This window comes from Mycteria americana, chromosome 3 (assembly GCF_035582795.1).
Source record: "Mycteria americana isolate JAX WOST 10 ecotype Jacksonville Zoo and Gardens chromosome 3, USCA_MyAme_1.0, whole genome shotgun sequence".
In the NCBI taxonomy this organism is placed as follows: domain Eukaryota; kingdom Metazoa; phylum Chordata; class Aves; order Ciconiiformes; family Ciconiidae; genus Mycteria; species Mycteria americana.
The window spans coordinates 28,306,577-28,328,627 of record NC_134367.1 but is presented as its reverse complement, the minus strand read 5'-3'; the positions used below and the strand labels follow the sequence as shown (position 1 = coordinate 28,328,627).

Here is a 22,051-nt window from a genome sequence, read left to right as displayed (position 1 = left end):
CTTGGGTCCGTCCAAGGAGGGAAAATTCTGTGGAATCTCAAGTTGCTCGATAAAGAGAAAAATAACAGCACGGACTTTTCACAGATGGGATGAAATCATGGTTTCCAAGGGAGACCTCAGATTCATTTGTTGCAGCCAGAACGCTGAGCTGCCAGCTGTGGTTGCTTATATAAGTTGCCCATCCTATATTGTTTTCCAATCAGTTGTGTATCAGTCCAGCAGCTCAAATGCTGTGGTAAGCCTCCTTTTTCTTTAACCCGTAATAACTAATTGCTGGCACCTGGCACAGCATCCTCTTGGAGTGGGAATAAATCCAACAAAGTGCAAAGTGCCAGAATAAATTGGATTTAAAAATACAAGCCTTCTGTGACTGCAGATTTTGGAGCATGAATACAAACTTTCTGTGCTGAAGACTGGAAGAGTCTGTGGGTTTGCTGTGCTTTACTGAATCGTATGAAAAATAAACAGTCAGCCCATCCCACTTAAGATGATTCTTTGCTTTCAGAAATATGTATCTTCTTGCTTGGGTTATAATATATATCAACTGCTTACTTTGGTCTTCGGTGTACAGCATCAAAGTTGGTATAAAGCCTTTATACAGTTAATACAAAGCCTTCTTTCTGAAATCTGCTGAAAAGATGATAATTTCTTTAATCCCCTCTGCTCCTTTATATAATCTTCATAATACTTTATGCAGTATATATATCAAAGCTATAAATATGGAGTGTAATCTTACCATGTAGTACTAATTCCTCTGGGTTTATTTTGTTTATATTGAATACCTCTAATAGTGGAAATTGTAATCATGTTGCAGAATAGTTTCATTTAAACTACTGGTCCATTTTTTTTTTTTTTTCTTACCTATCCCTAAAATGTCTTTTGGAGTGAAGATTGAAGTGGTTTGCTCTGTCAGTAGTTTGGGCAATGCTCCTTTGACTGTTAAGTCAACCATTTTTAATGAGAGATTTAAATTGTGGCTGTGGTGCAAATGAACAAAATATCAAACAAACTTGAAGAAGTAGTTAATGCCTTTATGGAGCTTTGGGGGAGAAATCCAAAATAATGTTTGAGCAGCAGGAACGGAGCATGCTAGTGCATACTTGAGGGACCACAGATGTATATGCAGAGACAGGTGAGACTTATTTCTGAAAATGCAGGTGAGATGTGATGCTACTCTTTCTTTGAGGTCTCCAATATTCATTCACTTTCTGCAGGCACTTGGACATTCACCTTCGGCTAACCCAGGTCGCTTTGCCATCGACACTGCACAGCTCCCATTGCTGCAGCTGTGGACCTGATATACTCACTTACTCGGCTGCAATAGGTCTTTGCCTGCCTCTCTCCTCACTTCTTTCATGTGTTTCTCCAGCTCTGTCTGGAGATCTCTGTTCTTTAGTCTGTCTATCAGGTAGGCTTTTAGACTTTTAGAGGGAGGGGGAACAAAGCGGAGCCTCTTACCCTTGCCACTGTTGTAAAAGAAAGACAGCAAAGGTGGTCGGAATGGGAGGGGGGACCCAAGCAAAAGCCCCATTAACCTTTTCTTTTTAAGGGAGTCCAGGCAATGCTTTCTGCTTGATTTCAGCATTAGGAAATAAAACATCTCAAACTGTGTGTTCTGACTGTGTACTCTGTATAGCCATGTATTCTTATATAGACTAAGTACAGATACTGCTTAGCCAGAATGGAACCATTTTACAACTACTTCTCATTCTTGTTGCACTAGTACTAACTATTAAAAAAAATAAAGAAAACTCACAATATGTGTAACTTAAACACATAATTTTCTTTCTTGACCCCTCTTAATAAAAACTCATTTGAACTACTCTGTAATCATATATTTAATGTTGTAGAACACTCCTGGTCTGAATGTAATTATACTGGTGATTGTGCCAAAATAGTTCATTCCAACATAGAAAGAGAAAGAAATGGTACGAGGAATACTAATGTACTCGTCACTGTAGAAGATTTTATCTATTTATATACAATCTTGCATTTATGTACATATATGTATGTGTAAACCAAGCCTAAATTAATGATGTCTTCACAGCCTCACCCTTCCCAGGAAATGCTGTTATGCTTTTAAATGTTTGCAAGTATAATAACCTCATCAGTTGTGCCCACCAAGAAAAATAAATTGAGAGGGGCAATATGTGGAAAACATGAATGCAGCATGGGACTGAAATCCAAGTGGAAATAAATACAGATTCAGATGTATTACTTGTTAAAAGTAACTGACTTGGAGTAACCTCATAGACTTTTTGAATGCTTAGGACTGGTACTGTAAGATAGAGTTAGGAATAAATAGGTAAAAGTAAATTGCCCTAACATTTTATTTGTAAAACCCATTAATTTTGAAAACAGAGAGAACAAATATAAAAAGAAGGTGATGCAATATTGCATTACTTTTCCACTTTATTTAATGCATGTAAATCAGGATTTTCAGGGTTGCTTTTCTCTTGCTGTACAGTTTCTGTAGTATTGCATAACTTTTGGAAATGCAAAGAATCTCCTGTATGTCCTTTCAGGCATTATTGTTGTAATGTTTTTTTTCCTTTGTAGGCCAAACCTAACGATCTCTAGTTCAATTAAGAGATGTTTATACAGTGATGTAATATGAAAGAAGTGTTAGTTTATACTTGGAAGGCGAGATAATATATATAACCTTTAGTCTGGTTATTTTCTCGGCATGCTGGAAAAAGTTAAAATCATACCCTTTCTGGCTTCCTTCTTAGACAGTAACTAGCAACGGGAAGAAGTGAAGGAAGGAACTACTCCTTACAGTGTATTTCTTCAGTGTAGTTCTTCAGCAAGAAATCTTCATGCAGCAGAGAAGCCAGGGTTTTCAGAGAAAGGAAATCTCTCTCTCTCCATTCCCCACCTTGAATAGTGACAAAACTGCACTGAAGAGCAAACATTTTTGATTCTAGAAGATTCCAAATTGCTTTAAATGGGAAGTTTTTTCAGAGAGTATTCCTGGAAAGAGTAAAATGATATACTTATCTGGGCGCTGGGAAGCTGGATATGGAAAGACTGCATCAGTAAACTGCCTTTTGAGATACAGAAGGTGCTACTTTTAGGCGTCTTAAATGCAAAGTGGAAATACTGCCTAACCTGCTTAGGCACCTAAATTTCCTACTGAAAACTTAATTTGGATGTGAAATTCTTCTGCTGTGCATGCATACAGGAGATGCTGTTGTTTGAACATCTGTGCACTTCTGTGTAGCAAAGCTGTTCTGGGAGTTGAATGCCTTTGCCATCTCTAACACACTGGCAGCCTTGAATTCATTCAAAAGTCGAGTAGAGGCTATTGCTTTCAGTAATGGCTGTACCACATGTCCACTGTGTAGGAAACCTGAGTTCGATTTCCTTCCCAGTCAGAGGTGTTCAGTGGCCCTGTTTGTGCAAATGCTGCTGCACAGCAAAATTGCAGCGCCCAGAAGAAAGCAAGAAATATGTTGCAAGAACTGTCCAATTGATTAAAGCTGCCTAAAAGGACGCAGCATGTAGGTAAGTCAATATGTCACCAATTTCCAAACTTCATTCAGTTTTCCTCCTGTATGTCACAAAAACTGAATGTGCATTGGGGAGGCTGTAATTTATCTGTCTCTGACCATGCACTTACAGGGCATGGGCTGATGCAGCCAAGCTTTATTGTACCCTTTTTCTCTCCTGTCTTTGGTGAAGATAGAAATAATACTTCGCTAACTCTGCTTTGGTGAAGCACAGGGTCTTACACTACTGACCTGTGGGTCATTGTTCAAGGGCCTGGTGCTTAGTAGCACTGCTATGGTTTTACCTTTCATTTACTCTGAGATGCACAGAAACTTGCCTGAGTCTTGATGCAAGTCTCAAAGATACTCAAAAATACCTGGTGTACTCTACAACCCCTCATTTCAGGGGCTCAGAGCAGAGGCCTTTACATAAGCTGTTTGGGATCCCTCTGTGCAAGATAGACCGTTTTACCTCAGGGGACTGTTTCCACTCCCTCTAAACATCCCTTTTGCTATCAAAGTGGCATGTAAAAAACCAAGATAAAAAGCATTCATTGAAGAACAGAAGAATGGCCATAATGAGTCATGCTAAGGGTCCACCCAGCCCAGTATCCTGTCTCAGTTAATGTCTGATAGGCCCTTGCGGCTTTAATTTAAACTGTTCTGTGGAGTTGGGAGATAGCCAAAGGCTTGCTCCTGCCACCCTGTGCATCACCAAAATTACAAAGCATCTGGTGCAGTGCACCGTCCCATTTAAGGTGGAAGAATGAAATCACCATGGGGGATGCCTTGAAAAATACAGTAACACATATGCTATTTCTCCACTAATACTCTCTCAGTTCACAACCCTTTACTTGAGCTGGATGCAATGTCTGTGTATTTATTTAGTAACCCTGTATGGATTTCTCTTCCGTGAGCTTCCATATACTAAAAGTGGTTTGGTATAACTAAGAGGTGGGAAAGCAGTTTGATAAATGTGTTTTCCTGGTTACATTTGGTAAAACCACAAACTAATCACAACAGATAATTTGGAAAAAGGAGCTAAAAGTTTTATTTAAAATATTCACAGAATCACAGAATCACAGAATCGTATAGGTTGGAAAAGACCTTTAAGATCATCGAGTCCAACCATAAACCTAAGACTGCCAAGACCACCACTACACCATGTCTCTAAGCACCTCATCCAAACGTCCTTTAAATACCTCCAGGGATGGCGACTCAGCCACTTCCCTGGGCAGCCTGTTCCAATGCTTGAGAACCCTTTCAGTGAAGTAAAATTTCCTAATATCCAGTCTAAACCTCCCCTGGTGCAACTTGAGGCCATTTCCTCTCATCCTATCACTTGTTACCTGGGAGAAGAGACCGACCCCCACCTCTCTACAACCTCCTTTCAGGTAGTTGAAGAGAGCAATAAGGTCTCCCCTCAGCCTCCTTTTCTATTCTTTCTGTTAATTTCTATTCTTTTCTGTTTTTTTATTTTTCACATAGCTTAGCATAGTATCATAGAATCATAGAATATCTTGAGTTGGAAGGGACCCGTAAGGATCATCGAGTCCTGGGTAGTGTTTGCAGATGCAGAGGAAATAAGGAACAAGCCTGAATTGCATGTCCCTCTGTCTGTGCAGTGCTGGGACAGATTTACCATCCCTTAGCGGTTCCTTGCACAATCTGACGCAGCTCCTGCAGCTCCAGCAGCAGAAGTTTGGCACAAGGACCCTGACTTCCCGTAGTAGTCAGCAGAGCTCTCAAGCGCAGAGAGGAAAGCAGGGAGCACTTCCATGGACCACCATACAGGCAACTTTCTCTGTTTCTCTAAAAAAACCTGGAGATAGAAAGGACATGATCAGCAGCGATGAATTTTGGCTTTTGGCGATGTCAGTGGAGAGGTGCTGGGCTGATATTAATGGTGGCCTCTCCATGGTAGCAATAAGGCACTTGGGCAAGTATTTTCTGTAAGTAATTTCAAGTACACTTCTGTTGCCTGTGCTATAATTACTGTGTCGACAAGACACAGAAGTTTGGTCTCTGGAGTTGTTGGTTTGGCATCTCTTTTGACTGTTAAAAGTGCAGTGCTGTATTATTATTTTCTTTCAAATAAATTGAACACTGGATAATTCCTGGAATCCTCATCAGCCGGTTGCTTAAGTCTTGGTTTATCCTTTTAATTTGGTTTCTGTTAATAAGTCCATTTTGGACTACTAAATAGTTATTTGGCTTTATATTTATAATGAAGTTCTCAAGTTCAGTATCTCATATTTTTCAGGCTTTGTTGTAAATGAAATACAGAAGGACTCTCACAAATAGATGGAAAAATTGATCCGTTGAGGGAACACAATTTGATTCTGCACATCAGATAAGCTCGTTTTGCCAATTATTTTATGGATTCTTTTTAAGAAATGTAAGTTGGAGCATGGTTTTCACCAAAAGAAATCTTGCTCTGATGTGATAGTTTCGTTACTTTAATGTCTTTCGAGATTAAAGACGTACGCTGAAGGCTGCTGTAGCATTCACTAGTGAAGAATGGAAATTCTTCACTGTGAGAAGTGAGACGTACACGATTCCTACTGTGTAATTCCCTCCTGTGCCTCCCCACACTGATGCTTGATAGCTTGTGAAGGTATTCCCAGTATTATTTCTTTTACTGGTGGAGCGAGAGGGAGTGGATATGCCCTCATGCGAGGCCAGGGCTGCACGGCGAACAGCAGTTCTCTCTGCTTGGGTAGGTGGGGCTGGAGCCAGGAGGAACTTGCAAACATTCTTCTTCCCCGTTCTACTTTTTTTCTTTCGGGACTCCTGTTTTGCAGAGTTCTAAGACAACCTGATGAGAGCTGACCAGCAGGGTCATACGAGGGGTGTGCCGTTAATTTTTGCCTGTTGTTTAAAATATGTACATGAATGAGATGAATGCAAATGAATGGTAGAACACAGAACTGAAAAATTCAGAGGACAGCACATTTCTGCTGGGTGTACGAGCGGAGCACACCACAGCATATCCCCATGAATTTTCCTTCCCTTTCCCTTTCCTTTCCCTTTCCTTTCCCTTTCCCTTTCCCTTTCCCTTTCCCTTTCCCTTTCCCTTTCCATTTCCCCTTTCCTTTCCCCTTTTCCTCCCCTCCCTTTCCCTTTCCCTTTCCCTTTCCCTTCCCTTTCCCCTTTCCCTTTCCCTTTCCCTTTCCCTTTCCCTTTCCCTTTCCCTTTCCCCTTTCCTTTCCCCTTTTCCTCCCCTCCCCTCCCCTCCCCTCCCCTCCCCTCCCCTCCCCTCCCCTCCCCTCCCCTCCCCTCCCCTCCCCTCCCCTCCCCTTTCCTTTCCTTTCCTTTCCTTTCCTTTCCTTTCCTTTCCTTTCCTTTCCTTTCCTTTCCTTTCCTTTCCTTTCCTTTCCTTTCCTTTCCTTTCCTTTCCTTTCCTTTCCTTTCCTTTCCTTTCCTTTCCTTTCCTTTCCTTTCCTTTCCTTTCCTTTCCTTTCCTTTCCTTTCCTTTCCTTTCCTTTCCTTTCCTTTCCTTTCCTTTCCTTTCCTTTCCTTTCCTTTCCTTTCCTTTCCTTTCCTTTCCTTTCCTTTCCTTTCCTTTCCTTTCCTTTCCTTTCCTTTCCTTTCCTTTTCCCCTGTAACCCCCCTCATCTCCTATTTGCAGTGGTTTTGACGTGACCTTTCCCCTCTCTCCTAAACCAGGCTCCCTGACATTCTCTGTACTCCTGGACAGCCGGTAAATGCTGCTCTCACACGTGCCTCTCCCACGGTGCAGTATTAGTGTTTCTGTGGAGCACCTCCTTCCTCAGGGGCACAGGGCCTCCTTGCAGCCCCCTGCTCTCCCCTTCCCACCCAGCCAGCTCTGAGCATCTTCCTCTTCCCTGTAGCTTCTCTTGTTCCTGCCGATCTGGGGCTTTCATCCCTGAAGGTACCAGTGAGTAAATGTCTGCGGAAGGATGAGCAGAGATGAAAGGGAGCGGAGCAGTTCAAGGAAGGCGCTGGGGCCTTCTGCAGGGGTTGGCGAAAGGAGAGCTGCGCCAGCGAGCAGGATCCCCGTGTCCCCGCCTGACCTGAAGTGCCTGTGCTTACGGCACGGAGCACATACAAGTTTTGTGCTGCAGGGAGTATGTTGTTACAATAATTTTGTAGATTTAGTGTGCTGTTTTATTTTCAAAAAAAGGTGCAGTATGAATGGTAGCAGTCCCTGTACTCTTTTTAGTGAAGACTGATGCAGTGAAGTCACTAAGTTGCTTGTTTTTTATTTTCCTTTTATGTAATTTCTATGGATTTTACATAAATAACCATTTAGACAACCACAGAGATGACGAACACCAAAAATTAGTTGATATACTGTTGTGATATTTTCCTCAGTCGTCTTTTTCACAACTATTCCTCATCAATGTTTTGGACCTTTTTCTTTTGGGGTTGTTGGTGGGAGGAATCTATAGGATTTTATAGTTTGTTGGGGCCAGAACTGTGGTTTTTTGATATATTTCAGCTCTCTATACAATAGTCTGTCTTTTTGTTTTTCAGCTATAGGCTGACATTTTTCTGATACTCTCAAAGAATGCAGTTGTCCTTCTTTGGTTACCTGCTATTCAAATTCCCACATAGATTTAATTTCATATGTTCTTTGGTATCACTCAGTTTGGCCTCATGAGAGACGTGTTTTAACCTTCAGTAAACACTTGCCACGGAAAAGGCTGAAAGTGCTTTTAAAATGATGAATCTTACAAACCATCAAGTCTGAAATAATAAATGTAAATTGTCTACTTCTACTATGGTAAGATTTTTTCATGTATTACATGCCTATTACTTATACCCTTAATTTCATAGTTTAAACAGATCCTTTTTCAAATAGCTGGGACAAGAAACTGCCACTTAATGTATTTAAATGAAGTTGACATCCCAGTATTTGTGTAGCATCATTGGAACAGTGCATCTTATATCCTGCCCCGTAGAACCCAAAGTGTTTCATCTGGTTTCTCACCCATTCTGATGCAAGGCAATGTGAATAACGAAGAATGGTGTTACCTTGCAATTATCTGTAATCTGAAGGTGATATTTAATAACATAATAATTATGTTTTTGCATTATTAACTTTGGGGGATTATATTAGGTAGGAGTAGCGTTTCCTGGAGATTGACTTCTGTGCATTTCTTGAGGTTGTTTGTGGTGATAATTTTTTTTTTTTTGTCTTAATGGAATGAATGCTTTATAAGCAGTGGAAAAAGCAAAGCAGCTGACTGAAAAGCCAAAGTAAATCAATCTACTGATTTTGTGGCACATCTTCTATTTGGCAAATACAGATCATGAATCTACCAGAAATGAACCTGACATTGAAATGACTACCTCTCTACTTGTTATTGTCTTGCCCCCACAACTCTGTAATCCCTTTTTCTTATCTCATTTTCCTAAAAACATCATGTCAGGTATACACGTCTTTAGAGGGAAATGTCTATATTTAATTGCTGTAAAATTTCATTGCAGATAACAGCTTACTGGCTGCTTGATGGCTGCTCAGTATGTTAGAGTGATTAAATGGCTTTCTCTTCAGTTTACTCCCTTAGCTAGTCTTGGAAAAGAAATGGTTACTTATTTCCATTTACCTATTTCTTCTTCTAAGAGGCACTTGCAATAGGCATGCTGAATTGTGTTTTGGTGTGTTTTTGGAGGACAGTATTTTCCAGCACTAGAGAAGTTTCAGAACATCTGCCAGTACCTTATTACCGGTAATGTGGTGGACACCTTGTCTACCCTGAAGAGTTCAAAATTAAAAATCAGCATGCAGCTTTTATCTCCCCCCCAATATATTGACTTTTGATTTTGTTGTGTAATAAGTATTTTCATTTATATTTGATCTTTTAGGTGAGTGTGTAGGTCATTTTGGTGTGGGCATAAGTAAAGTTTTATGGCTAGAAGAAAAAGATATGAAAAGGGAAGGAGTCTTGGCCTTATTCAAGGAAGGCATTTCAATTCTAGGAAGTAGGCTGAAAAAAGCAGCAAGAATGTTAGCGATAAAATAGCATGTAGTAGATAAAGATTAACATAACTGGCAAAGCAAAGCCTGTAGAGAGAAGAGGAATATTTAGTCTTCTGGCTAGATGTAAAATACTTAAATTAGTGACACTGAAGTGTAGTGCAATGAATTGGCCCTGAACTGGTACTGAAAATTTATCCTGAATTTAGATTCTTTTTTTTTTCATGGTTTAGAGGTTTTCCCATAAATATGGGAAAATTTAAAAGCAGTAGGTTGCTTGGCCAATTAGTGAGCAGCACAAAGACAATGTCGTTCTGAATGCAAACCAAATAACGGGGAAAAAAGTTTCTGTTAAAATATGCAAAGATAGGTATAAGTTATTGTAAAATTCTGTCCTCTATTATATTCGTGACATTTGATTGACCAAAACTCTGCTTACATGAACAAGTACCACTTCACATCAGTAGAAATCAAAGGGCCACAGAATGGTTGAGGTTGAAAGGGACCTCTGGAGGTCATCTGGTCCAAACCCTAGAGCCGGTTGCCCAGGACCATGTCCAGAAGGCTTTTGAGTATCTCCAAGCATGGAGACTCCACAGCCTCTCTGGGCAACCCGTGCCAGTTCTCAGTCACCAGTGCAAGCACTTACTCAGACCAGCAGTTAATCCTCCCTTTTTCTGTCAGGGTGTTCATGTTTTGTAGTGGAGGATAAAATGTAGTTAGAAAAATTGCATTTTGTATTGGAGGATGAGAAGACAGAATGCAAAGGAGGTTCAGTATACTTTTTTCTTTTTGAGTCTTGAAATGAATGGATCTCTAATACAGTACTCAAAAAAAGTATATTTTCCCATTATGATTATGTTTTTTTTGCAAAAAACATAAGTAATAAATATGCCTTAATTTAAGTAAATTTGTCAAATAGTATTTATGACAGCAACATGAGACCAAATGGCATGTTTGCTTCAGGACCCTTTTGGGGATATAATTCAGAGACCATGATAACAAAGGAGACATAAACAGAGGAAAAAATCAAAAGTTGAAGATGCATATAATTTATGTATACCTTGGATGTTACGATACACAGTCTGTGGGGCTTGGCTCTGCTGGGAGAGGGCTGGGGCTCGCTGAGACCCTGACTCCTGGTGGCAGTCTCAGCCCTGGGGTAGAGGAGTGGGAAGTGTCCCAGACTCCCTGAAGTAACCAGGTGTGTGGGTTGAGACTGAAGTAACGTCTCCCCACCAGTACCTGGTACATAAACACTTGCCATATTTTGGAGCAGTAGCTGTCAAGTCTTTGGATAATGGCTGCAGAGTGGGATAGCGGTTGGACAGGTGTGGCTGGGACTGGGAATATAACCTACTGATGTATGTACCTAGCAGAAGAAGTATATAAATGTGCCTTGGTGAAAACTGAGCTTCCAAAGAAAGGCTGGTGAGTGTTATTGAGTTTAGAATCTCAGTTTTGGGCTTACATGCCTGACTGACACTTTTTGAGTCTGTGGTCCATTGCAGGGTGGCCTTACATCTGGGCTTGCAGATTCAATTCAAAGTTGTGCCTCATGCACAGGTTTTAAAACACAGAAGTTTGGATTTGTTTTGTAATATAATAACACTGTATTTTCTTTTCATTTCTTCCCCATCTAGTTTTATCTCAAGACTTTGAAAATACAGTACACATGGCACAGATCATAACATTTTTTCAGATGCTATTAATTCTGCTCCTTCATGATTACATCTCATCTGAAGATGGGGAAACAAGAGCAAGTAAGTCTTAATTTTTATATTTCAGATAAGGGCAACTTCAAAGCATGCCTTGAATTTATAGTATCCATTTTCAGGTCCACTTGTACACTTCTGTTGCAGGTGATTTTTTTTCCAGTATAATTTTCATGGTGAAAAGCCTATAACATATGATAAGTAACTTAAATATCTCATTTCTCCTTTAGGAAGGGAATATCTGTGTTTCTTTTTGTGTATTGGAAATGCCCATGGGGGCAGATGGAACTGTAAAGCTCCAGTCTTGAGTTAAACTTGTCTTGAGTATTTATATTTTCATTTCTTCAGAAGTCGTGTTTTGAATAGCTTAATGTTATGTGAGAAACTAAATAAGAAAAATAAAGGTTCTGTGAGAGGAAGCTAAGATAACCCCAGCTCTGGGACAGACCTTCTTGCATATTCTTCAAAATTAGCATCTCAAAGCCCACCAAACCAAGTTTTGTACTCTAAATCTCGTTTATGGAAAAGAAGAAGTTAAAGCAGGGTAGCTTTTTGGAAGACAAAGTGGCTGAATAAAAAGAATGTGGAAAACTTTCCTCTGGCCACAATGATACTTTCAGGGTAGGTCTTTTTCCTCCAGTTTTGCTCTCAATCCAGCATTTTTCAGTATTTTACAACAACTCCATAAAATTCCTTTTGGTCTCTAGAAAGACATACATTTGTTTCAGTCTACCTGCTCTAAGCTGGGCGTGCTTTCAGCAGGGTCCAATGATGTCCAAAGTCCCTTCCAACTGAATGTACTCTGTGATTCACATCCCTGGACCACAGTGACGCACTCTGCCTGCCCCTTGCTCCTTCTCCCAATGGCTTTTTGTCTTCACCACCACCTGCATTGCAAAAGCATCTCTCCAGCAGACTGTGGTCACTTGCTTTCAAGGAAGGTGAAATCTTGACCTGACCAGAAGTGTCTGGAGGCAGATGTCAGGACAAGGCAAAGTTCTCCTTCCTGTGGTGGAGCTTTTCAGAAAACAGAAAGCACAGTAATACACAGCAGCCCCCGTGAACCCCATGTGCCATGGGATCAAAATAGTCTCTCCTGGTTTTGGCCATCTCCTTGGTACCTCGTGTGCTAGTTCTCTAAGCTCCTTTCACAGTTGGTGGAGGGTGATTCTCTCCTCTAGAGAGTTATTCCCTCCATCTGAGGAGGTGCATATAAGATGGATAGGACTGTCCTATAGAAATGCTTGTGTCAGTCCATGGCCTGTAGTTGGTGATTTAGTCTAAAAGCTCCATTTATAAGTCACTACAGCTAGGAGAGCTGAATCCATGCCTAAGTCATTGTGCAGTTACATTATATTTGTTAAATGCTTATTCTGGAGGTTGAGCTTGTTCACTGAGCAATTTTCTTCTACTAAAATCAATGTATGGTACCAGCAACATTCAGTCAAGACTCAGGATTTTATAATAACTAGTTCTGTAAGTGCCATGTAGCAGTATCAGAAGTCAATTAAAATGTATTTGTAAAAGGATTGGATATTACTGATGAATTCTGGAGTATTCAGGCTATAGCCTTCCTCTGCAGGGTGCTTGGTTTGCTAACAAAAATGAGTTTTTGTTAACTTATCATCTCTGCAGACAAAGAGATATGGAAAAACCCAAAATGTATTCCTCTCTGCTGATTGCAGGAAATGCAGTTGCCAGCTAAGGAACTGAATTCCAGAATTTTTCATAGTCATTTCTGGTGATAATGTAAAAAACAGAAAATGGTATGGTTTTCAGATACCAAGTTGGATCTGTCTGGCTTACAGAAACAATCTTGTTTTCTCTGGTAAACTCAGCTGATTTTTTTTTTTTTAATGGAATGTATTTGTCAATATAGATTCTAATACAAACAGTAATTGATACAGAAAGTATTTCCTGTGGAAGAAGAAAGTGGAAGAGTTCATTAGAATATTTGTTTGATTTTTGTTTTTTTTTTTTTTAGGTTGCAGAACTGCTCCGGCGGATTTAGTTTTTATCTTAGACGGTTCTTACAGTGTTGGCCCAGAAAACTTTGAAATAATCAAAAGCTGGCTTGTCAATATTACAAGAAATTTTGATATAGGGCCAAAATTTATTCAAGTTGGAGTTGTTCAGTACAGCGATTACCCTGTACTTGAAATTCCCCTCGGAACTCATGAATCCACCAAGAATCTCGTCAGGGAAATGGAGTCCATACACTACTTGGGAGGAAATACAAGAACAGGAAGAGCTATTCAGTTTGCCTTTGACCATCTTTTTGCAAAATCTTCAAGATTTCTAACAAAAATAGCAGTTGTTCTCACTGATGGAAAGTCCCAAGATGAAGTCAAAGACGTAGCAGCAGAAGCAAGGAAAAATAAAATAACTTTGTTTGCTATTGGTGTTGGCTCAGAAATTGAGGAGGATGAACTTAAAGCTATTGCCAACAAGCCTTCATCAACTTACGTATTTTATGTTGAAGATTATATTGCAATATCAAGAATTAGAGAAGTTATAAAGCAGAAACTCTGTGAAGGTAAGTAATTGAATATAAGATATTTTAGGTGTGCAGAATGTAGTTCTGTACCCATTTATTTCTTTATTTCACAAGCAGAATGCATGATTAATGTAACCTAAGGCACCTGATAGTCTTTACTATGATCTTCTTTCATTTTGATCTTGTTTGCAGAAATCACTCCCAAAATGTTATTTTCTCCGTTAAACAAAGAGGTATATTTGGGAAAGATATGGTGCTTTAACACAGTGTGTGTTTTATTTCAGTATGTAGCATTTTGCCCTAAGCCCCCAATTTTTTGCATTTATAAAGTTTAGAGAACCTAAAATAGTTGAGCAGATCTCATAGTGCTGAGAATATAGGGCTTACTTTATCCTTCTAGGTGCGGCTGATAGTCATCTGCAATCTAGCATTTCTTCTTGACAGTTGAGAGGATAGCCTATCATTACAAACAGGAGTTCTTCCGCTAGTATGTGTTGAAAAACCCAGAAGAAAGACTCTTGGCAAAAGTGCCTGGAATTGTAACAAGTTGTTATGATCTTTTCTAGAAGGATTTTATAGAAGAATTAGCCAAGACCAACATTGTAAAATGACTTTTTAGCTTTAGAATGCTAGCAGCATTACTGCATTGAGTTTTCTGATAACTTTGTAAAACAATGGCTTTCCTGTATATATATAAAAGATAGCAATTGCTTCTAAAATATATCACTCAGAAGGACTCTATTATACAGCAAATATTTATCAGTGTAATTTTGTACATGTTTTATTACCAAGAATTGATGCAAGTCATATTTCAGTTGTACCATATTTCTGCACTTACTAAGAATGAAAAATAGTCTTCATTTGCTCTCAGAGTATGGACTTCAGTGAAAAAATATGGTGATGTATATGTTGAGGATAATAGTGTTTATTTCTTGATACACTTATGAAAATCATAATAATTCCTTGTGGCTGATGTATTAAGGTGGTCAGTCCAAAAATTAAATCAGGTAAGTGCAGCTAAATTCTTTAATAAAATTTCATGCAGGGAGAAATTCCCTAAAATAAACACAATATTTTCTTTAAATAAAGTTTAGAAGAAGTGACATATTTCATCAAGATGGATTTTCTGCTTTCAGAATTAAGTTAGCTAGTATCCTTTAAAATTCAGCTGCGATATTTAACACGACTCTTACAGCAGTAATCTGCAAATGTTGACTACGTATACAAAAGTGCGCTTACTGTTTTACTTTAAGTGACCCTTTGCTTCAACTCTCTTACCTTGCGCTCTTCCCTCGTGTTAGCATTGAGATGCCTCTCTCAAAGAGCAATCAGAGCCAGATGGCAGCTTCATTTCTAACCGCAATGTCTTTAGCAGGTGAACTGAAAGACTAGTAAACTGGAAATTTTATATCTGAGTGGTGGACTATTTTATTCATGTTGTTAAGATTCACTTTGACTCTGGGAGAGGAACTTCCATGGGGGCAAAGCAGCAATGATTTGGCTGTGATCAGCCACATGAAACTGCCTGAAAATTTTGCAATTCTCTCTTGATTGTCTTTGTTTTAATGTCTAAAAAAATGCTAGCCTTTACTCTTTGGCGTTTTTAACTTCGTTATTACATGAACGTAGACATAAGAGCATAGGGGCAGTATTTCCTTTCTGGAAAAAGGAGGCTGAGGTTTGGTGGTTCGTGTAGCAAGTAGTGCTATTACGAATGACCTTGTGGATGGAGGGCTCTCATGTGCCTTTTGAGAACTCTAGTGTTCGTTTTAGAGTACGGCAGGGTGAAAAAACCTGCGCAAGCTGTCATCCAGAAAGGACAATGTGGCTAAAAGAGTCCCCAGATATTTAAGGAATATTTAATACTTAATATTTATTCTGGAAGTCAAATGTTCCTGTAGTACTAATATTCTGTAGCAAAAATATAGAAAAGATTGTGTGTCAGGAATGCATTTAAAAACAATACTCAATGCAGACCTCAGAAGTATGTCTGGAAGATGCTGAGAAAAGTTCCTTTGTGCTAGATAATGGGATTTAAAATCAAAAAGTTATTTCATGCTTCAGGCAGGTAAAATAAAGCATCTGAAAACTATATAAAAACACTAAAAGGGAACAAGATTTCAGTACAGGCTAGAGAGTTGCTGTGATGGGTACTATGGACTGGAAACACAACCCCGTTTCCCATGGAAGGCAGTTCTTAATTTTGCCACTGACTTCTGCATCCTATATAATGGCTCAGTTAGTTAGTTATCAAAATAGTCCTGCCAGAAGATGATCCAGAAGACCCCAAAAAGATCTACCTTACTGGGAATGTTTTTATATAATTCTTCAATGTGCCATTGGAAATAAAGAATAGTTTCTTAATGTATAATTTTACACATGCTTAATTTGTATTGTATTGGTTTGGAATAGTTACTTTGGCAATGATCCAGAATAATGGCCCTCTCACATAAAGTAATACTATTTCTGCATTTATTTTTTGATTTTACGCCAAATTTCTAGTATTGTAACTGATGAGATTCTTGCGTTCATTTTCTTACCAGTGTATATGGTTATCTGTAATCTGTATTAATGGCAGTATGACTGTTATTCAGCTTTGAAATAAATGAGTTTAGAAAAGGTTTCCATGATAACAATGCACAGTGAAGAAACCTGAAAAAATAAAGTGTTATTACTCTTACTTAATATCGTAAGTATGTTGACTTAAATCCTGCATCTGTGTTTTGAGAAGAGCAAGAAGGAAAGTTGTGTTGGACTTTACTTTTTTTTTTTTTTTTTTAAGCATTTAGAAGGTAGATGTTTTAGTTTCCAAAATGTAGGCAGAGAGTTCTTGCAATTCGTTCTTGTAGAACCAGACAGATAACTTTTAATATATTTTTAATTTGGGAGTCAGGTGACATTTTTCTGTGAGGAGGAAAAGAAAACTAAGGGGAATGTATGTGGCTTCTTGCTCCTGCCCCAAGAACCTGTGGCATGTCCCCTTAGGATGGATTGTCCTTTCCCACCATAGATAGTTTGCTCAGGCACTTAGCTGAATTTTCTTAGAGTTTATGTATTCTGCCTCCCCCACCAGAACGGGATAGCTTCTGACTGCCCTTGGGTTGGTTAGAAAGAGAAGCCGTGCAGTGTTGCTCATGTTATAAAAAGAAGCCAGTCTAGCCCTTTGAGCTGCTAATTCCCTGGCACTGAAACAAGAGTTTTCCAGCCCATAGCTGGTCCAGATGGAGATGAGAGAACTCTCCACCCCTTCTTTGGAATGTATTCCTAACCTCTTCCCTTTCTATGAACTGATGCTTTTCTGAAGAAACAATAGGAAATGAATGATGAAAATGCATTTATTGTAAATAGTTTAGCATAATTTTAATAAAACAAAAAGTTGTTTTCTTTCTTTTCATTGATTTATTACTCTAATACAATGTTGTCTTTAGCATTAAATTTCACTCTGCTATCTCACTTTTTTTTATTTTGAGACAACTTAAGTCCACTGCCTAGTATTGCTTTTGTGTAAAGAGAATTAAACAGAGATAACATTCAGCTAAATTTAGTTTCTACAGAAAATATATCACACTATTTCTCCAATGAGAATAGCTTCAAGCAGATTTCAGTGTAACAGACAAAATAGACCAGAGTCCGTTTCGAGCAAAAGAAGATTAAAAAAATAGTTGTCGATAATTCTACCTTTGTCCATTTTCAACCTGATTTTATAGTTGGGAGGGATGCTGGATTAATCCAAATTGTTAGGGCATTGTGGAAATTGTAGGCAATTCAATTATTTTGTAACCATACAATTTTAGAAATTAAATTCAATATTTCTATTAGTCAGATATTGTAATACCTTTTAACTGCAATTAGTGACAACTCAAAATAGTATGTGAACGCAATTGCAGTAAAATGTGACATCTCAGTATTCTTGCTTCATGTCTCTGAGGATTCTGCATGTCCCTTCTCTCATGTTATACTTAACTGGCAGTTCTCAATTCCCTTTTATTTCTTGAAAGGCAGCTACAAAAATTAGGTAGGTGGGAGGTTACTTTTTGAAAGTTTTAAGTCATATTTTGAACTGTACTTGCATTTATTACTTTGCAGAATCTGTTTGTCCGACAAGAATTCCAGTGGCAGCTCGAGATGAAAAAGGATTTGACATTCTTGTAGGATTAGGTGTGAAGAAAAAGGTTAAAAAGAGAATTCAAATACCAACCACTAATGCAAAAGCTTATGAAGTGACCTCACGTGTTGATCTGTCAGAATTGACAAGGTATTTAAATTTATAAATACACTTCTAAATTTATTAAGATTTTTTTCGTTTGCTTAAAGTGAGAGAGACTTATTTTAAGAGTTATATGAATGTTCAAGTACTGTCTTTTTTTTTTCCCTTTCCCCCTTATTTAGGAATGTGTTTCCAGAAGGTCTGCCTCCATCCTATGTGTTTGTTTCCACTCAAAGATTTAAAGTAAAAAAGACGTGGGATTTGTGGAGAATTCTAAGTCTGGATAAGAGACCACAGATAGCAGTCACTATTAATGGAGAAGAAAAAACATTATCATTCACTACAACGAGTTTAATAAACGGCACGCAAGTTATTACTTTTGCTGCACCTCGTGTAAAGGTAAGGAGTAAGTCATCACCATGCTGGAATACTCATTTAAATACACATTATTCCTTTGCCCTTTATGTTTTTTTTAAAAAATGTGTGGTCTTATTTTTGGCTGCTTAGGCATTTAAAAATAGATAGGGGGTACTTTACCCATGTTTCCAGAGTGTCCACAGTGATCATCACTGTAAATGCTTTGCAGGTGCTTTCTACTCAATAGTTTCCAGCAGGTAGTTGTGAAGATCACAGAGACTTTTTTCACACAGTTCTTTCTTTAACATATGCTGGAAAGTATTTTCTGCCTTTGATATGGAGACTAGAAAATGTGAATGAAAATAGTCCATTTTTAGAGACAGGTTTTTTTAAGTGTCTAAATTCCTTGAAAATACATAATGACAGAAGTTACTTTCTTCTCTGGCAGAGTAAATAGCAGCTTACAAAATGAGAGTTCAATCTGGATTGTCTAGTTCTCTGTTGAATAAAATTCCTTTCAGCTACTTATTTTTCTCACTAAAGGGATTCCCCTCTTTGTGCAAACCAATTTTATTGTCTTCTAAGTGTAATCTGAAGGTTCTGTTTCAATCTTTCTTCAGTAATTTCCAGTGAATTATTCAACTCGTGTAAGATTATCTTGGTTGCAGGTGAGACAGAGGGAAGGAGGTTGAATGTCTCTACTGTTGCATTGTAGCGGTGTAGGAATATGCACCCCAGGGATTCTCATTCCTACTGCAGGGAGTATTATTTAAGTCAACAAAGAGGGATGCTTCAGGAGACAAGGGGTGGGAAAGATTTACTGCTGGAGCACTTCATGGCCAAGTGGGTTCAACTTTTCTGCGAAGCGGTGGCCTGCATTCAGATCCTTACTCCAAATCAGGCTGAAGGAATTTGAAATATAAATCCTCAGAGAAGGAAGGACTCCTATCCAAGAGAAGGTCTTAACTACTAAGCTTTTCATAGGGAGAGGTATTTTATTCTTCTGTTATTGGGTGAAGAATTTTACTTTTTCTTTCCCAGTTTCCTCTGCCTTTTTATAATTATTTGTAGGTGAAATAATTTTATTTTTTTTAAGAAGCAGTGTTAAACTTGATTTACTGGAAATTGTTAGAAAATTCAGTTTCAAGTCAATCCGAAAATTTGTATTTAATTATTTCTGACAGCTACAGTGACAAATCAATCTTATTCCTGCAGTCCCAGCTATCCATGAACTCAACCATGAAAAGAAGACTTTTGCTTTTTTTTCTTTTGTGTTTCTCCATGCTTGTATTGCTATTATGGAGAACAATATTATGCCCCTTTTAGAGCTGTATGTCTCTAAACACACTATAAACGTCAGTATGCTTTTAATGAACCTTTTTACTTAATAAACCTTTATGATAATTTATCAGTTTTACTCAGGAAAGTGGAAATGTTATATATTCTGATCTGTTGTTTATTTTATCTTGTAATGAGAGCCATTGTGAATAAATAAAAACATCTACAAATGAAAATAAAATAGAAACAGAGGTGCTATCTAAGGGTGTATAGTATTAAGTGAAGTAAGCTTAATTTCTGTTTACGTCTACAAAAGTTAACAAAGATATATAACATACTGAAAGATGTATGTTTCATTTTCCTCTTATGTATACCAATTTAGTGTGGGATTAATTTCTATTAAATTTAGCTATATAAAAGATAAACATCTAGTCTAGGCTAGGCTAAAGAGCTAGGTTGTTTTTGAAATTAATGGATAGGCTCAAGAAGGCGGCACTTCTTCCCATGTTGAATTTCACTTCTAAGGTAGGTGAGATAAATACTTCTTTAAATCTATCTCTGATTTTCTATTACTTGTAGAACTATGCTATTTGTTTAAACTAAATCTTAAGCTTCAGAAACCTGAGGTTTTGTGAGATGATGAATGTAATATTTGGTTTATTCGTTGCAATGTTGTGATTCTTTCTGCCAATATTATGTCGTCTTTAAGATTTTTTTCATAAGAGATTAAGTAGGAAGACTTTCAAGTACCAATTTGTTTTCACCACGATTTAAGATCTGAAGTGTTTGAGACATTGTACCACTGCTAAAAAAAAGGCCTCTGCCTTCATATTTTTAACAAATACAGGTTTGAGCATGTTCAAGATCATAGACTGAAAAAATCTATGCGAGTTATAAAATCATTCTGAAATAGGGATTAATTATTACCAAAAATCATCTTCTCAATTATAATATTACTTGGCAAATACTTTTTTGCCTCTACAGTTTACAATTTTTTGTATGACAAAACCTGAACATTGATCATCTCAACCATTAACAGTAGTTTAAGTGTTGAAATGCAGTTTTATTGTTCTTTAAATTGAAAACATTTTGTTTTAAACAATTCTGTTTTCTTCACTTTTCTTAGACATTGTTTGATGAAGGCTGGCATCAAATTCGTCTCTTAGTAACAGAAGACTTTGTAACTTTGTATATAGATGACCAAGAAATTGAAACGAAGCCATTACATCCTGTTTTAGGTATTTACATCAGTGGCCTAACCCAAATAGGAAAGTATTCTGAAAAGGAGGAAACTGTACAGGTAAGTGTATGCTAAAACCACAATAATTCAGAAATTGTACTGTAGGTTAACATTGCATTGGCGCCTTCTGTTTTCTTGAACTTACTCTTCGTAATTATACTAGGCTGAAATTTAATATACAAAATTTTAATAGTTAAGAGGGAACATAAATGGTCAGGAAGACTCAGCACAACTGATATATACTATGCGGTGGGTGCTTAATTGGTGTCACTGACTTCAAGGAGCATTCTTTTTTGCTGAAACACAAATTTGATGCAATGTGGTCGCCCAAATTTGGGAAACAGTGTCTCAAAGCAGGGGATTTCCTCTGTGCTTGACACTTGAGGAAACACAAGTGTGAGTGACACTTGACACTCTTTTCTGAGGAACATTGAAGTCCTTTTGCCTTCAGCTCTTTGCAGACACCAAAAAACTGGTTGAAACTTCAGGCTGTATAGGTAAAGGCTGTGTAGACCAGTGGTGAAGACTATCATGTTGACAGTGTTCCAGATGTTGGCTAAATAGAATGTTTCCTTATATTTATAGCAATGTGGTAATGACATTACTAATTAGACTGATAGTGATGGAAACAATACTAAGAAATACTGAATTACATAAGTAGATGTTATTTTTAGTTATTTTGAAAGCTATGCCTTTTTTGTACTCTAATTTCATGATCCTTACTGCTCCTATTAAAATATATTAATGTGTTTTGCTCTCTTCAGATGTCTTTACTCATTAACTCTCTTTACTCATTAACTTTCTCATTAACTCTCTTCAGATATCTTTACTCAGTTACTCCTGAATTTTGTGTATTTGTAGCCAGGCTTCAGTTCTATTATTATCAGATGCTAAAAGTGTACATGGAAACTTGGATGATGCACTGTGTGTGTGACTCAGCATTTCTGGTGGGAACATTGTCCATATACTAAAGTACCCCTTTGTGAAAACTACTGAGTTTTGTCATGGATTTCTGATAGGACTTCAAGCACTTATTGCAAGGGAAGTAGAGATTTCAGAATTGTAATCAATCATCTCATGCATTTTCTCTGTCAGTGCAGGATTATCCCATTTTTATAGTTTTGTGCATGCTAGGATTAGAGATTTGTTTGTTGTTGTGTCTTCGATTTTCTCTTAAGTCACTGCAGAAATGGGACTTTCATAGATTCCTGATAATACAGTTTCTGAGTTAAAGCGTGTTAGTAGCAAGACATGTTATCTACAATAAAAATGAAAACATTTTTGGAATGTCGAATTGTGTAAGATCCTCTTCTGATAGT

The 22,051-nt window shown here is 37.9% G+C and overlaps 1 protein-coding gene across 1 annotated transcript in view; it reads left to right on the top strand.

Moving 5' to 3' along the window:
• COL21A1 (collagen type XXI alpha 1 chain) overlaps positions 1 to 22,051 on the top strand; it is a 118,792-nt gene that overhangs the window by 19,477 nt on the left and 77,264 nt on the right. The window contains exons 2-6 of the mRNA XM_075497291.1: positions 11,082 to 11,201; positions 13,138 to 13,689; positions 17,737 to 17,905; positions 18,040 to 18,256; positions 20,619 to 20,792. Coding sequence (XP_075353406.1) covers positions 11,114 to 11,201; positions 13,138 to 13,689; positions 17,737 to 17,905; positions 18,040 to 18,256; positions 20,619 to 20,792 — 1,200 coding nt within the window. The 5' untranslated portion in view covers positions 11,082 to 11,113. The remainder of the gene's footprint in view (positions 1 to 11,081; positions 11,202 to 13,137; positions 13,690 to 17,736; positions 17,906 to 18,039; positions 18,257 to 20,618; positions 20,793 to 22,051) is intronic.